This window comes from Leptonotus elevatus, chromosome 12 (assembly GCF_054856555.1).
Source record: "Leptonotus elevatus isolate MCC_2025b chromosome 12, RoL_Lele_1.0, whole genome shotgun sequence".
NCBI lineage: Eukaryota > Metazoa > Chordata > Actinopteri > Syngnathiformes > Syngnathidae > Leptonotus > Leptonotus elevatus.
This window is the reverse complement of record NC_141250.1, coordinates 653,414-670,000: the sequence shown is the minus strand read 5'-3', so window position 1 is coordinate 670,000 and position 16,587 is coordinate 653,414. Positions and strand designations below refer to the sequence as shown.

The window sequence follows — 16,587 nt, the reverse complement described above, 5'->3', positions numbered from 1 at the left end:
ACTATAAAATATGGTCTGGGAACTGCTTATCAGACAGGATTTCAGGTCTGTCGGAGCTGTGATAAGCGTTTCCTGGGGGTTATAAAACGAAGTCCAGTCCCTGCTGGGGGGAAACTCAAAGAGTCATTTTAAACTGAAAACACAGAGTTAAGACACGCACCAGGGGGAAATGTTTCCCCCCAAAAAATTGAGGGTGACGGGCAATATTCGTTACACATACAAGAACAAGGCTTTACGCTTCCCATTATCTCTTAGACCCCTTTGCATTTAAAGAAACAGAAGATAAAGACAATTTAACTTAAATTTAGAATAAAACAATTATATAATAGACAATTAAGTCGCAAGTAACTTACCACTATTAGAATAGCACCAAGAACTGTACCGTAAACAATCAAAATCGTGTGAAATTGAACATGGAAAAAAATTGCAATATTTTAATGCTCATCTACTATCAAATGTATGAAGACAACTTCAAAACAGTAAACAAATTAAACCCAGCCCATCTGGAGAAAAGTTGCCTATTATTCATAGATCGAACATGCCCCCATTAGGTTTTATAGAATCAAAAACAAAATCCCAATGTCCAAAGATTGTCACGGTGGGGGGAAAATGTCCCCATTTTCAATGAAACCACAATCACCAATAAAGTAAGCTGCTTTTCCTTTCTTGCGAGCTGCTTCAATCATTGGCCACAATTTCTTCCGGTTTTCTCTGTCGATCTTGCAAAGGTCCTCAGCGAAACGCAGGCCGTTGTCGCGCAGGTATCGTGAGTTCTTAGCAGCCTTCCACACCGCCGCCCTATGAACCCAAGATGAAAACTGGATAATCACGCTTCTGGGCCTCGAGGAATTCTTGGAGCCAAGGCCATGGACGGTGTCAATCACTTCTGGCAGATGCTTTTTATCCTCGGGCAAGACAGCCTAGCCTGGCAGATTTTGATCACTTCCATCCGGATCTGCAGGTTCTCGATGGATTCCGATATGCCGTTGATTCGCAGATTCCAGCGCCGAGAATATCTTTCCATGTCAGCAACTCTCCTTTCCAAACTGTCAGCACGTTTCTTCTCTTCTTGGTAGAGCTGCTCAACCTGAGCAACTTTACCTTTCATTTAGTTAACTTCCTCTCCGATGGAGTGGATCTTGTGGTGGTTACCAGAACGCGTTTTCCTCTTCTCAGTGCCCAAGCTCGGCATTTTACTCATCATTTCACACACAAACAAATGAGTCAACTTTCTAACGTTCTATCTTTCCAGGGGCAGATGATCTATAGCATTTCACCATACAGAAATAGCATCGGTAGCAGAGCTCGGTAAAACGCATCCTCTCACGGCGCCATCTTTGCAAAGCCCCGAGCCACTGATCTGAACATATGACTGGATAGCCGATAGCCCATACACGCCCATGCAAGCCGTTGAAGCGACAGGGCGGCCATCTTACTTCTCACATCTTGCAAGCAGGCTACTGTATAAACTATACGGTATACGTACAGATTAGATATGTACAGCTCGTAGGCAGTTAGTATAGGGCCGGGGGGCGAGGCTGAGCGATTTGTGGCGGGGTGGTCACTATTTTTTAAGTAAAAAATAGATAAATTAATTAACAAGTGGACGGTATGTGCTGCTTTGAAGACCCCCTTTTTCTTTTATCGCTTAGTTCCTTAGACCTTAAACCTCTGTTATGTGTTTGCCATTTTTGAAATGTTGACATTTTTGAAATGTTGCAGTTAAGTGGCATATTCTCCTCTTAACTTTCAGTCGTGTGCACGTTTAACAGTTGTCAGCTAGGTAACATTTCTTTTGATGTGTTCAACTGGACGGTGTGCATTAGAATCTTTTGACCTTAGAATTCACACTGCTGGTTCCTGGCTGCTGGCTTCCCTGCTCTGTGGGGGGTCTCCTCTCTGGGCGCGGCTGCAAGAAACAAAGCTAGCCCACAGCTAGCGTGAACACCAGCACATGACTCACGTGACCAACACATGCGACAAACTCGCGGAAGCCATCGCTTTTGCGACAGGCGCAGTGAAGCACACTGCTTTGGGTCCCTGCAAAAGCTAAACGGATCGCAGCGCAAACAGCGGTGCTCTGAGGCCCCAACCGAAAAGGCCTCTCCGCAGCCAACAGGTTGAACCCCACCCCCGTGAGGTTCAGCTGCCCAGCCGGGACTGTCTGTCTCTCTCTCTCTTTCTAGCTCACTCTCATTCTCTCTCTTACTCTCTCTCACACTCTCACTCTCACGTTGGTGCATCACTACTATTTACTGGATGCCAGAAAGATCGAGTACACAGCTGTGGTGCCTTTTCTGCTAGATACAGAAGAAGGTCTAATCTATTCAAAATGGTCTCTACTCTTATACTGTCTTGGTGGGCGACTCAGGCTTAACTGGTTTCAACTGGATAAGTGCGTCAGAGTGCAGATAGATAGGAAGATGCCAGGACAGATCACAGCGACACACACGGCCTAGTTCAAGTCACCTATCTTATCATTTAGAGGCCTAATCTAACAGACGGTACAAAATAACCGAAAATTACGACTATTTGTGTCATTACGCTGTCTGTGTCGCTGTTTCAATGGGAATCGGTCACACATTTTCACATAGGCTAGGCAGTTGCTCCGCCAGAAAATGCTCACTTGCTCCACCCCGCGTTTTGTGCTTAATATACTATTGGCCCATTGTGGGTGGGCGGCCAAGACATTATAAGAGTAGAGACCATTTTGAATAGACCAGACCTTCATCTGTATCTAGCAGAAAAGGCACCACAGCTGTGTACGCGATCTTTCTGGCATCCAGTAAATAGTAGTGATGCACCAAATATTCGGCCCCTGAAAATTTGCGGCATTCGGACAAAATAAAATTCAAGCCAAAAGAATAAAGCCGAAAGAGGATGTTGTGGTGACGCAAGCAAAAAAACAACAACAACAAAACGCTGCAAGCAAGTGTCTGTTTGAATTAAACACCAAACACGGAGTGAGTGTCCGTCTTGCTGCTCGCTGGCGTTTGTAAGTACCGGCAGCTTCATTGTGCACACCGGAGAAGGAGAGGGTCGCTTGGTAAACTATGTCAAAAAAGAGAGAGCTGCCGAATTCTGCAATACTGGTGAACCACTCTTTCTCCTGCAGAGCCTTCCTTTTTTTATTTGATGAGAGCCCCTCAAGCGCTTCCACTTTTTCACTTGCATTCTGGTGGCCGTGCTAAATACCTAAGCTAATGTTAGCACTATTGCTGTCAACAGTTTTAAACAAGTAAACACCACTATCTCCGGGTGACTACAGATATGTACAGGATGCCGTGTGTGACTTTGCAGTCCGTTCCCAAAGCCGATTGGCTGGTGCGAAGAAATTTATTTATTTTTAAACGATGGTGAATATGTGAATGTGCCCCGCTCCAAATAGCCTACAAATGCGTCATTCGCACCGCACGCATCCGTGCCCGTCGGTGCGAAGTACTGTACATTGACTATAAAGTGCAATTGCACCGCCAGAAAATGCTCAGTTGCTCCGCCAGAAAATGCTCAGTTGCTCCACCCCGCGTTTTGTGTAATTTCTAATGCCTTCCAACAGGCGGTCAGGGTGGCGGAAATTATTGTGTTTTTAAAACAATTGTGTCGCTTAATTGATGTTGTAATAAAGAGTAAATCTAAAAGTCTGAGGTTATTACAATCCTTCTAATTCCAGCCAACAGTTAGTATATCTGCTGGGTTGTGCCCATAGAATCATATATTGTAGCTGGTTAGCTATATAGTAATGCATAAAATTTGGTGTTGCAGCCTCTTTTAATGTACATGTATTGTAGCGTTGGTGAACTAATCAGGCCAAGCGGCGAACTAACAACTCTTTTAATGACAATTTGCACGTAACTTTCTGCCGTAACCACACCAAAACACAACAGCTCCTAACACGCTTAGCTTACCAAAACAAAAGTCTGTGATGCCTTCATGACCCGTCCAGACCATGGGAAACTACCCAACCCGCGACCCACCCAAAAAGTGCAGTGTTTACATGTCATGTTTCATGCAGTATGAAAAGTTATAAGGATATGTTGAAGTGGTAAAGCAACAAATTTGTTTGCATTATTGTTATAATCTGTACTTCATTTCTTACTAATTTACAGTTTAAGCCAAGGAGGAAATATCCTCAAGATTCTTACTACGGGTAATCTTGTGAACAATAGATTACCAATAGATCGACATCTTTAATAGTTATAGACTTTGTAGGGAGTGCAATAGCAGCTATTTATGACAAGGAAATGGCTTTTGGTGCATTATTGACTTATTTGATTGGATTAATCACTCGTAATAATTACAGAATTGTGAGAAATATGGTATAATTTGATTTAGGGACCAAATGGCACGATAGGCAATAGAATGCCATGAGATTTCTCATCCCTGCAAAGCATGAGATCTTTTTTTTAGGCATTTTTTTATGCCTCGGTGTATCCGCTTATTTAGTGTACAGTCAGTACGGAAGGTGCAGCAACATTTGTTCATGACGATAACATGCAGTGAGAAGGCTAACTTGAAAATAAACCTTACTATAGCAATAATGTATAGACATCAATACCTTGGTAGCTCTTATTTTGAAGTTGTTGCGGGCAGCGTGACATGGTGTAACAATGACTTGACTTGTCACTGACGGCCTCACACATCGTGTGTAAATCAATTTTAGTCGATAATTACGGACACTAAAAAAATCTACTGGTTTGATGAGAATTGACTTTTGGTACTTGAGGACAAGTATTGTTGCCAACATTTAATGACAGCTCCAGCGCCTCTAAAGCTAATGTGGCTAGCGTTGCTAATTCTAATACAGCCAGCATCGCTCAGCCAGTGCGAGGGCCATTTGATTACTTTTGAAAAGCATAAATGACTGTTCACACTTTGATGGTGACAGCCTGACACAGTTACAGTGCACAAGCCAGGCTTACTCAACTGTGCTGATTTAGCTGGCATGTTCATGATTGCTTATCTTGCTCTGCAAGATGAATTCTCACCGTATTTGTGAGTTCACAAAGTCCGGAGAATATATCTTGTACCGAGCCCGTTGATTTTCACCAATCACAGAGCGACGTGTTTGGGAGCGGAATATGCAGCTGTGACGCACAATACCAGGAAGTCAAAACAAACGTGCAAAGATGCAGCATCGTCAAATCACTGTAGACAAGTCCCAGATTGATATTGTGGAGAACTCTCTTGAGTGAATCACAATAACAATCTGGCTATTGCCAGGTTATTATAATATTGTTATATTGCACTGACACAAAGTATGATAATGACATGAATACAAAAAACATATACCTAAGACTTTGGCCTTTCTGGTATAAAGTTTGTAGGGCTACAAAAAATATATATTTACGATTTTTAATATATATATATTTATATATATATATATATATATATATATATATATATTTTTTACATCAATCAAGAACTTAAGTTTTGCTTTTATTTTATCAGTTAACAAAAGTAACCATATTTCTTCTCTTGGAATCAATGTGCAAAACCTCTACCTCGAGTCAAATAGTTTTGGAAATTTAAATCTGTTGATAAAGTAGAAAAGTACAACTTTTTTTTGCCACCTTTGTTTTAAAATATAAACAGTGCTACTTGTGTCCCTCAATATGACACAAATAAACAGCACATTTTGGCTTTAATGTAGGGACCGAGGTCTGAGCTTGTCATCCCCTCCAACTGTCTGCTGATTTTACAAGTACAAGTACTGTTATGTAAATTGAGGTGGCTGTTTTGCCATGACTGGCAAATTTTCTGTTAGCGTTATTTGATTGGCCAGTCCCCAAAGTAAGGTCTTGGCTTGCCAGTCCCTAAAGTAAGGTCTTGGCTTGTCGTAAATCGGCTATTTTACCGGGATTAATCCGCTTTACCAAGTTCCCCCCTATCTATAGATCTCCTTTCACTTTTAAATGTGTTTTGTCACTGAAAATAGGCTGTTATCAGCATTACCAGCCCACTATACTACATTTCATAAGGATTTTATGTCACAGACGAAGCAGAGGCTGATAAGCGCCACGGGCACGGCGAATGAAAGTAAGCTTTTCTTTCATACGGTACGTGCTTGCAAGGCGAGTCTGTCTTGACGAGATAGTGCACATGTTGCGACCACACAGCGACATAAACGTGCACATTTGTGCTATTCAAATAAGCTTGTAAATGTCTATACGCAATCAGGATAAAATACCAATTTACAGCAGGCTAAAGATTTCCTCGCTCCGGCGATTGACCAATATTGGAGCCGTTCAGAGCAAAAATATCGCTAGCATTTGAGTTGCCAGTCACGGCAAAATAACCACTGCCTAAACAAATGGCGTGGGGCAACTTGCGGCTAGGTAGCAGTAGCACATACCTGGGTTCTCTCGTTTTCAGCAAGTGATGAAATCGAGTCGCTTTGGTGATCGCTCTTATTGTTCCCTTTTCTTGTCATACGTTCTTCCTTGTGTTAATGACTCCTCCACGATAAGATAGTAAACTGTTTTTTTTAATGGCCGTTTGTTTGCTGTGTTGTTGAGTTCCTCCCGTATGGAGTGTGGGAGGACACTGACGGGCGCGCCGCAACGAAAAGGGGGAAAAAACATCGATGTTATAATTTTTTTAATCGTCCACAACAAACCACTCAAATTAATAATAAAAAATAAAAAAATGTATCGCCCAATTTTGTTTATATATGATGAATTGATTCTAAGAAATATATAAAAATGTCAAAAGTGATACAACTAGCCCCGGTCTCCCTACTTTCTGTACTCAAAAGACCAAGATTCCTAGCGAATAGAGCATTCACAGAACACAAATCAATGCCTCGTTCAATTGAGGTGCCTCGATACGCGTTTATATGAAGAAGAATTTGGGTTACAAATGAGGTAACTCAGCGGTCTTATTCAGGTTTTTCAAAACCAGAATAAGAACATATTTGGGTTTTTAAAAACATGTCATGGCCATTGAAAACCCAAATAATGCCAATATTCAGGTTCGGAAAGGGTTATTGACTGCATTTATACGGAATCACTGAGTATCAAAGATTTTGACGTTTTTCTAACCTGTGCAGACTTTCCCTAAAAGCTTGCTGGGCTGGAAGCACACATTAAGGTTGCCGCAACAGTGTGAGAAGTCACTGTATACAGCCATAATATATTTAATTTGACAACACTGAAGCCAAATCCTTGCTCTTGTTTGTTTACCCTGTTGACCCACATGTACATCAAAACAAAAGCAGTGCTTACTTGACGTTTTAGTTTGACTTCCTAAAGGCTGCTGAGACTGTAGATGGACGGGCCCTACTTTTCCCAGATTTGCTCTAAGTCTACATTCATCCGTCATCATGAAGTCGTGGGATGGGGAAAAAATGAGAACCAAACAACCACCACCTCTGGTGCTCATTTGAGAACCACACCATTTTTTTTATGTGCACTGTCAGGTTCAGTCAACCTAGAACATTTAACTCTTTGACTGCCAGACGTTTTCAGAAAAGGGATGCCGTCAGTGCCAGCCGATTTAAGCATTTTGACTGATCTTTCAAGGTCCACAGAAAATGTTCTGTTTGGACTATGGAAACACACATACTACCAAATGAAAGATTGGACTTTCATCTTTCATCAGAAAAAAAAAGTTTGTTTCTACCTTATTCCGTTCTTTAGTAATCAACAATATAAAATGGTTAGTTTCACCCGATTTCGCTTGTTTTGGACTCAAATACGGAGAAATCAAGCTTTTAGTGAAACGATATTATTTCATGCATTCTAGTGAATTTTACACTTCTTTTTGTCCATGAATGATGCCACAAACACCTAAATAGTGCTTTACTTCTATAAAACACTACCACCAAGAATGAAAAAGTGTTTTTTGATAGCAAAATACGTTTATTTACATTCAACAGTGTAACAATTTGACAACAATTTGGCAAACTATTTACAAATGTGTGCAACTGTGGTGCTATTTACAAATATGTGGATGTTTCAACGACAGTTTTTCTTTTTGTAACACTCTCCTGCGTGCAAGGAGACGCAACAGCATTTGCACAACAGATTGCCTCTTCGCGTGCTCCACTTTCTTGCAGGCCGTTTTTTCCGGGGAATAGCAAGTATATACTGCAGTGTGTGTTGTCATCAAGTCTAATATCAGGATCATGCTACGGTTACGTTACGGTGGTGTTACGTCTGGCTTCCTCATGTCCTTCAGTTGCTATACCGGGTTGTAAGAGATGTTCTGATCCATTTTATCCACTCCATTCATGGTGGCATCGTAGTCCAAAAACAGTGTCTTCTCCGTGATCAGACTGTACCCGCTCCTCCGATGAATATGCATTGGACTCGGGGTACTCTTCATTGTCCGACAAAATGTCCGCATGTGCAGCTCCGGCGTTAGCAGAGCTAGCCGGTGATGCTTTATGACGTGAGAATAAAGGCCGCGTCCAACTGTGGCGTCCAACTGTGGCGTCAACCTTGGGATTCACCATCATCATCATCATCATCAATGCATTGGTCGAAGCTTTTCGACAACTCTTCATCGCCCGATCGAATGTCCGATTGTGTAGAAGTACCCGGTCGGTTATTGTGCGCGTTTTCCGGCGTTAGCAGCACTAGCCGCGCTTAGCCGGTGAGGCTTACTACGTGATCATAACGGTCGCGTCAAGGCTTCCAACTTTGGCGTCAAGCTCGGAGTCATCATCATCGTCGACATCAATGCGCTTTTTAGTATTGATCGATGCTTTCCGTCTTTGAAAAAAATGCTCAAGCGTGAGCTGCTTGCAACCGGTTGCCATTGTGGCTTCATCAGCCATTGTCCCCTCAACACTCTAGCTCCGCCTCACGTCTTCTACTGACGCCCACGGTGGGCGGCCCATCCAACCTTGTGCAAAGAGAGTCATCGCTGCCATCTGAACGTCTTTTAACGTCCTCGGCGCCCTTCCGTAGGTTTATGCTAAACGTTTTATAACGTTTATGGCGGTCAAAGAGTTAATAAACAATAGACAAGGAAGGAAGACAAGAGACTTAGATTATTTTTACTCGTGAGGAGAATGGGCAGAGATGTGCTTAGTTACAATCTACGACCCGCTCTGAGGCACACTCTCCTGAGCCCTCTTTATTTTTTATAGGGCATTCCAACAACAAAATGTTTTAGTCCTTATCTTGTGATAAGAGAACAGTCCCTGTTCTGTAGCTGCAAGAGCATGGGTCATGCTTTGCAATACTATAAGAGTAAATATGAGATAATTTATGTACATTTATTCTAACATGTATCCCGGTGACTGTAAAAGGTTTTGGAGTGTGACGTGGATGGTCTGCTTGATTGTTGCTTTTTGTCATGTTACAGAGTTCAGGAAGAATGATCGCAGCCTGTTACTAAGCCCAGAGGGATCATCCAAAGTGCCCTTTGACCCAAAACAAAAACCCAAATCTGGGGTCTTAAAGTCTTCTCCCGTGCCATTCTCCACCAAAATTAAAAAGACTCCTAAGGCCAGCACGAAGAGGGGTTTGAGTACTCCAAAAAGCATACCTGAAAGAAGGCCAACTGCATCTGACTTTTTTTGAGATCCTGCGATTGGAATACTGTAGATACCCATGTTAACTTTTGTTTTTGTTTCTTCAACATCGAATCATAATTGAAGTCAGGCTTCTCACATGGATGTGCAAATCAAGCCGATCAAGATCTGCTCTGTAAGTAGGGTGAGAGCATGTTGGGAGTGTTGTGACATACAAAAAAAAAAAATCTTTGAATGAAAACTTCCCGAAACAGACCGTTTTGACTATGTATGGCAAGGTATTAAGACAACTGAGTTATAAGTTAATTTTTGTTTATTTTTTCTTTATACTTGACAAATAATGCAGATGAAACAAAATGCCTGGTGTCCCGTTTTATCTAGCTTCAGATTTAAGGCAATCGTTGACGTTAATTATGGTTGTATTAACAATTGTTACTTTGTTCAAATAATATTGAACATCTGAAAATGTTGGTAACATGCAATAAAATACTGGTAACTAATTCTTTAATAGTAAATACCATATTTTTGCAAAATCTTTTGAAACTTTAAATCTTCTCTTGATTCGCATCTTGATTTATTTCAAATCCATTGTAGTCATTAAAATACTAATGTGCAACTATGTATATCTATATATATATCTATATATATATATATCTATATATATATATATCTATATCTATATATATATATATATCTATATATATATATATATCTATATATATATATATATATCTATATATATATATATCTATATATATATCTATATATATATATATATATATATATATATATATATATATATATCTATATATATATATATATATATATATATATATATATATATATATATCTATATATATATCTATATATATATATATATATATATATATATATATATATATATATATATATCTATATATATATCTATATATATATATATATATATATATATATATATATATATATATACATATATATAATTTAAGTACCTTGTTATTGTTTTGTTTTTTAAATCAAATTTAACTACCAGGTGCACAATTTACATGTACGGAAGAGGATTAGGGCCAGTGAAGAGAGAAAAAAAAGTTTGGCAGGATTCTCACTTTATTCTGAGAATTCTCACTTTATTCTCAGAGTTCTCACTTTAATCTCAGAGTTCTCACTTTAATCTCAGAGTTCTCACTTTAATCTCAGAGTTCTCACTTTAATCTCAGAGTTCTCACTTTAATCTCAGAGTTCTCACTTTAAAGTGATAACTCATTTTATTCTCAGAATTCTGACTTTAAAGTCAGAATTATGTGGTTTAAGTGATAATTCTCACTTTAGTCAGAATTCTGAAATTAATTAATTAAATTAATGTTAGAATTCTCACTTTTTTTCTCTTTTCACTGGCCCGAATCCTCTTCTGTATACATGGAAGCATGGCTCTAAGTGCAGTCTGAAGTCCTGATCCTGATGTTGCCATTGTTACACTGACTGACCATTGTATGACACATTCAGAATTCTGACAAATAAATGTTTGTACTGCTCCATATTGTTTGAGTCCATCATTGTTCCTACAACTCTGTAAAACTGAACAACCCTTAACCCTCTGATGCACAACATATGCACACCCATTTTAACGCACAACATGGGTAAAAAATGACCCGCATCAATTTCCCGTGTTATTTCATGCTGCCTGAGTGTTTCTTTGCTGCATCTTTTGAAATCTATGTATTTTATAATTTAATAATCCAAGTATTCTTTAAAAATCTTGTTTTTGATTACCACAAATCATATTTTTCCTGCCATAATTTATGAACAAGTCATTTTTTTGTTACTACATCAAGATTACACACATGGTTTAGAAATGAAGCATTTATCCAAGTACAATTTAAATATGAACGAAGGGATATTACAATATTTTTCTTTAAATATCTATTTTAGATGTCATTCGGGCCAAACCTACATTTATTATGAAACTTGTTTATTTGTCATTTTGGCAAACATCTGGCAGATAACCAACAATGAACTTATAAATTTGATCAGTGTAAAATAGAACAGACCTGACCACATCAGCAGAGCACAAATTGTCAATTCATTTCTTACAATTCCTCACTGATTTTTCCTAAAATGTTCTCCCTAGTATCGTTAAATCGGTTTTGGCTATTATCAATAGTAGTCTTTCTTCCGGCATGGTACCCAAACAATTTAAACATGCTGAAGGAACCCGGACATGATCAATGTGTGCTGTTAAATTTTAGGCCCATTTCTAAGATGCCTTTCATCTAAAAAATTCAGGAAAATGTGGTACACGTGCAACTAAACACCTTCTTGGATGAAAATATCTTGGAGATTTTGCAGTCATGTTTTAAGACGATGCATAGCAGTCAACCCTGTTACGAGTTTTTAATGACATCCTCCTGGCAAATGAGACTATGTATGTCTCATTCTGTTTGATCTGACTGCAGTGTTTGATATGGTGGTCCACAGTATTCTGTTGGGTCATTTACACAGCACCAGGTGGGCATTAGTGGTAGTGCTCTGAGTCTTTAGTGGTTTAGATCCTATTTGGCTGACAGAACGTGGTGCTCCGAGTCCCGCACTGCCCCACTGTCCTTTAATGTTCCACAAAGTTCTATTTTGGGGGCCCTACTGTTCTGTGAATTCCTCTTTCTCTACACTTCTCCATACTTTCCCTTTAGCTGTGGCTGCTCTGCGTCCCTCAAAGTTTGTGCATTTTGGACCCTCCACAATGATGACTGATGAACATATCCCATGTATCTTGGTGAAACGAGTCTTGATCCGGGTGTAGGTCTTGGGCATATTCTGAGAATGTTATGACTTCTTGTTCTGCTGGAAGTGAGGGGATTCTCATTCCAGTAAGACCCCTTTTTACAGAGTGTATTGGATTGGGTCTGTGTTTCCTCTAGTTTTAATTTTGGAGAGGAGTCTAGCTGCAGACCATGGGCGAGTGGAGCTCTACCGGAAACACGTGACCTCCAATTCCATCTTTTTTTTTTTCTTTTTTACTAAACCTAACTATAAAACAAAACATAACCATAACAATCTTAACGCAAACTAACGTTAAGTAGTATCATTTGTATTTTTGAGTAGATGGCTGTTGGCGCTTTCGTCACCACCGGAACACATGACACCCATTTAAACACCAAAGTTGTAGCGCAGCGCCACCGAATGGCATTTGTCTGAACAAGTAAATAAAGTGGATGGAATCTGATTTATGTTGTGATTGAAATATTAAATAACAAAAAGCGCTAGCCTCGGCAGTTGACGTGGGTGCTGAAGAAGTACTGTACATCATTCTGTTCTCTGCAGGCAGCTCTTTCCAGTTCACAACACCTGTTATTTATTGAACATCTTTGTAAATCGCTGTCATTAACAGGCACAGCACCTTTCCATTTCAAAGCATTTTAAAATTTACGGCTCGAATGTAAGTAATTCAAAACTTAAGAACTCACAATTAAGTACTCCTAACTTTTTATTTAGGTGTAAACAAATGAATAACGCGTCACGTGCAATTGAAAACAAGTTTGAGGATCACACCCAGTGGTGATATAGTGTAATAAGTGCTGTCAAAGTTAAAGCGTTAACCAATTAATTAATCACAAAAAAATATTGCATTAATCATGTATTTACGCAGATTAATCTCACACTTAATTTTGACCAGTTGATCCTTTAGCTTGACGGTGGATGGTTACGTTAAAGGTATCACAGGTTGTGTTTGAGCAATAAACATAACTACATGCATTAAAGTAAAGCATTTAATAAATGTTTGTGTATGACATTCAGAATATTTGTTCATGTCAAAATATTGGGGTCATTTTTTCCTCCATTTTAAATTATGCAAGTAGTTAACTGATTAGAAAAAGAGGAAGATGAGTGTGTGCAGTGGATTAAAAAATGTTGAAGATGTCCTCATAACATTAAACGTCGAAAGAATTAACACATAACGGGTGCTCTTCAAATTTGGCAGGCACAAAATGTTGATAAAAAGTATTTTTTAATTAAGCGATTAATCATGATTAATCAAAATTCTAAGATGTGATTAATCTGATTAAAATATTTAATCGTTTAACAGCTCTAAATATAATACACAAACAATTTGACATTTTTAGAAAAAATTAACCAACCCCTTTTTTTAATCCAAAAACCAGTATCCAAGTGTTTCTCCATAGAACATGAGAATTGCAAACTGAGCACACAACATAACATAGAACCGTGCATTCAAACAAGACAAAAGGAAGAAACTAAAAAAAGGTCTAATTAGACAATAAATTATTCATATTATCAAATACCAAAAAGGCTTGCTTTGTTTTAACCTTCTTCAATGTCCTTTCAAAACTTTCGTTTTCCATAAAAAATTAAAAAAAATAAAAAAATAACCAAAGGTCGTCATTTAAATCACGGTTGATTTGAGGACGTTGTACATGCACGGACGTGTACGTCGGGCTTCGTTCAGAGGCAACGCATGGATGGAGTTGTGTTGTTGATGTTGTATACATTGTTTATATTAAAATTTCTACATATTTTGTATACCGTTTTGTTCAAATTAACTAAATAGTTAGTTTATAAAGTTGTTTATTTGTTTTTAAAAATGATTTGCTTTAAAAAAAAATATATTTTGTATACTGTTTTGTTCAAATTAACTAAATAGTTTGTTTATAAAGTTGTTTATTTTTTTTTTTTTTAATGATTTGCTTTCCTCTTCTGAGGACTCATCGTCAAACGAGTCACCTATGTCTGTGTCTTATTCATCAAGGAGAGCTGGATTTGAAGACACACCCACATCTTCAGCTTGGGCCAGTGGCACATAGTCTGGGTCATCATCCTCAGATACTTCAGACTCTGAATCATTTCCAATCACCTGCTCATCTGGTTCTTCATACAGCATCCTTTGAGCCATCTCAGCTGTAAATCATTGAGCGGCCATACTAAAAACAAAACAAATCAAATGTACAGTACAATGTACAATACTTTCAAATGCAGGTCAATTTAAATTTCTATTTTGAGTTTTATGTTGGTGACCCAGCTATATTATTAGTTTACCTAACAGCTAATAGCATTCCAAATATTTCCCTAATAATAAAATATATACTTCCCTAAAAATAAAAATAAATTATGCCAACCCTTTCATAAAGCATCATAAGCAAAATTCAAAAGGTTTCTACAAAATGCAAGCATGAGACTTGAGCTTGTTGTGATTTTTGCGGCGTGTCACATTATTGATTTCAGGTACCCCCTGAAATGTGCTCACGTAACCCTAGGCGGTACGCGTTCCGCTGGTCGGGAAACACTGACTTTGGGCGTTTTGTGTTTTCTTGGGTTTTGTTTTGTTTTATTTATGGGCCATACCATACCTCAGGCTCATGTCATTCTGAGGTGACAGCATAGGCCAATGTGGAATTAAAAAAACAAAAAAAAACGTTAGCAACAGAGGTGGCAAATCCAGGTCCAGAAAGTAAAAAAAAAAAAAACTGCTACAGTTTTGGCTTTAGCCCCTGATGCTAGCTTGCTAGTCCCCTAAAAGGTAAACAAACACCATGGGAGCTAGCTAGGGAGTAAGCTAGCTAGCACCTGGGGCTAAAGCCAAACTGTGGCAGGGTTTTTACTTTCTGGACCTGGATTTGCCACCTCTGGTTAGCGACAAGAATCACCAATTTCAAGAAAAACAGGAGACAGATTTTTTTTTCTTTTAGAACAGTGGCTCCCCAACATGTCTTGAATGCATAGAAAAAGTTGCTCCAATTCTCGCGTGACTGCGACTGCACGCAAACCGTCATTCTGTCAACAACAATGGCGGATAGCCGTGTTATAGTCGTTTTGCGCAGCCTCCTAAGCTTGCTTATGCTTTTGCAGCAAAATAATTTGCTTTTTTATTCCCACGTTCAACCAGCGGTGTTGTACTTAAATCACCGCCATTGTCATTTCATTGTCTTTTTCATGTTGTTTCGGTAAATGCAAAGCTATGTTTGTTCTGTAGATTTAGTTAGAAAAGTTAAGTGTTAGAAAAAAAAGTGTTAGTGTTCTTCGTTGATTCTTCTTTTACATTTTTCATTTAGTCCGGCCTACTTCGACCTGTCTAGCTGGGCTGGCAGGGTTGTGAAGGGTGGGCTTATTTTTGTTTTTTTGTTGTTATTGTTTTTGTATTGTTATTCTCAGGTCACGTCCCTTTTCAATACTGATGCTCGATTGGCCACAGTGGGGCTGCGCATAGGGCTTTGCTGTTTGTAGTGTCGGGTGCCATTTCTGGTGTTTTTTGCGGTGCTGTGTTTTGTGCTAGAGTATCACATTTGTTTTTATACTGGAGTGCTGTGAAAAGTATTGTGGATTTGCGGGTTTTCCCGCCACGTGTGTTTTGTTTAAACCTATGTGAAGGCTCACTGTCCATTTTCGAGCCACTCAGTACACAACTTGAAGGGAAAGTAGCTTTTTACATGCCAAATTGTCAAAAATAAATGATGTGACTTTATATCTGGCTCCTGATCTTTGTATGAAGCACAGCACTGCTACATAAAGATCAAGAAGATTGGATTTGTTGGACTTTAAAGAAATACTTATACCCCTTTTTTTGTGGAATACTTGAAGTTCAAGTTCAATTTATTCACATGAAATACCACAGCTGGCATTTTCACGAAGGCAATCTGAATATACATTTACATGTGAAAGAGACACCCCTTAGAAGCTACTTAAAGCTTGTTTGATATGTATGTGTTTGGCATAATCTTGTTTTTGATAAGAGCGAAATATCATAGTTTGTTTTTTGGACATGCAAGGAAAGTTTATTACATTTAAACCATTTTTCAATACTACAGAGTTCTTGGTTTATGATTTGGTATAGTTCAAATGGACTCCCGTGGGCCAATTGCACTTTAGAATCTGTTTACACCTGTTACCAAGACAAAGTATACTGTACACTTAACTTTTGCCATCTGGCAAATAACATGCTCCACTGTGATTCTGCTACCTAGCTTTTTTGTTCCAACTACCTCCTGCTGGACAGAAGGGTGTGCAGCCTGTTTCTCCCCTACATCATCACAGGGCAAGGTACTTCATTCAAATGAAACTGAAGAGACAGCATTAATTTGTAACAAGTTTTTTTTTTTTAT

The 16,587-nt window shown here is 38.8% G+C and overlaps 1 protein-coding gene across 1 annotated transcript in view; it reads left to right on the top strand.

Annotated features, from left to right (window-relative positions):
* The window catches only part of rrp1 (ribosomal RNA processing 1), a 57,148-nt gene extending 47,017 nt beyond the window's left edge, over positions 1 to 10,131 (top strand). The window contains exon 16 of the mRNA XM_086091045.1: positions 9,313 to 10,131. Within this exon, the coding sequence (XP_085947171.1) occupies positions 9,313 to 9,530 (218 nt within the window). The 3' untranslated portion in view covers positions 9,531 to 10,131. The remainder of the gene's footprint in view (positions 1 to 9,312) is intronic.
* Positions 10,132 to 16,587: the final 6,456 nt, after the last annotated feature.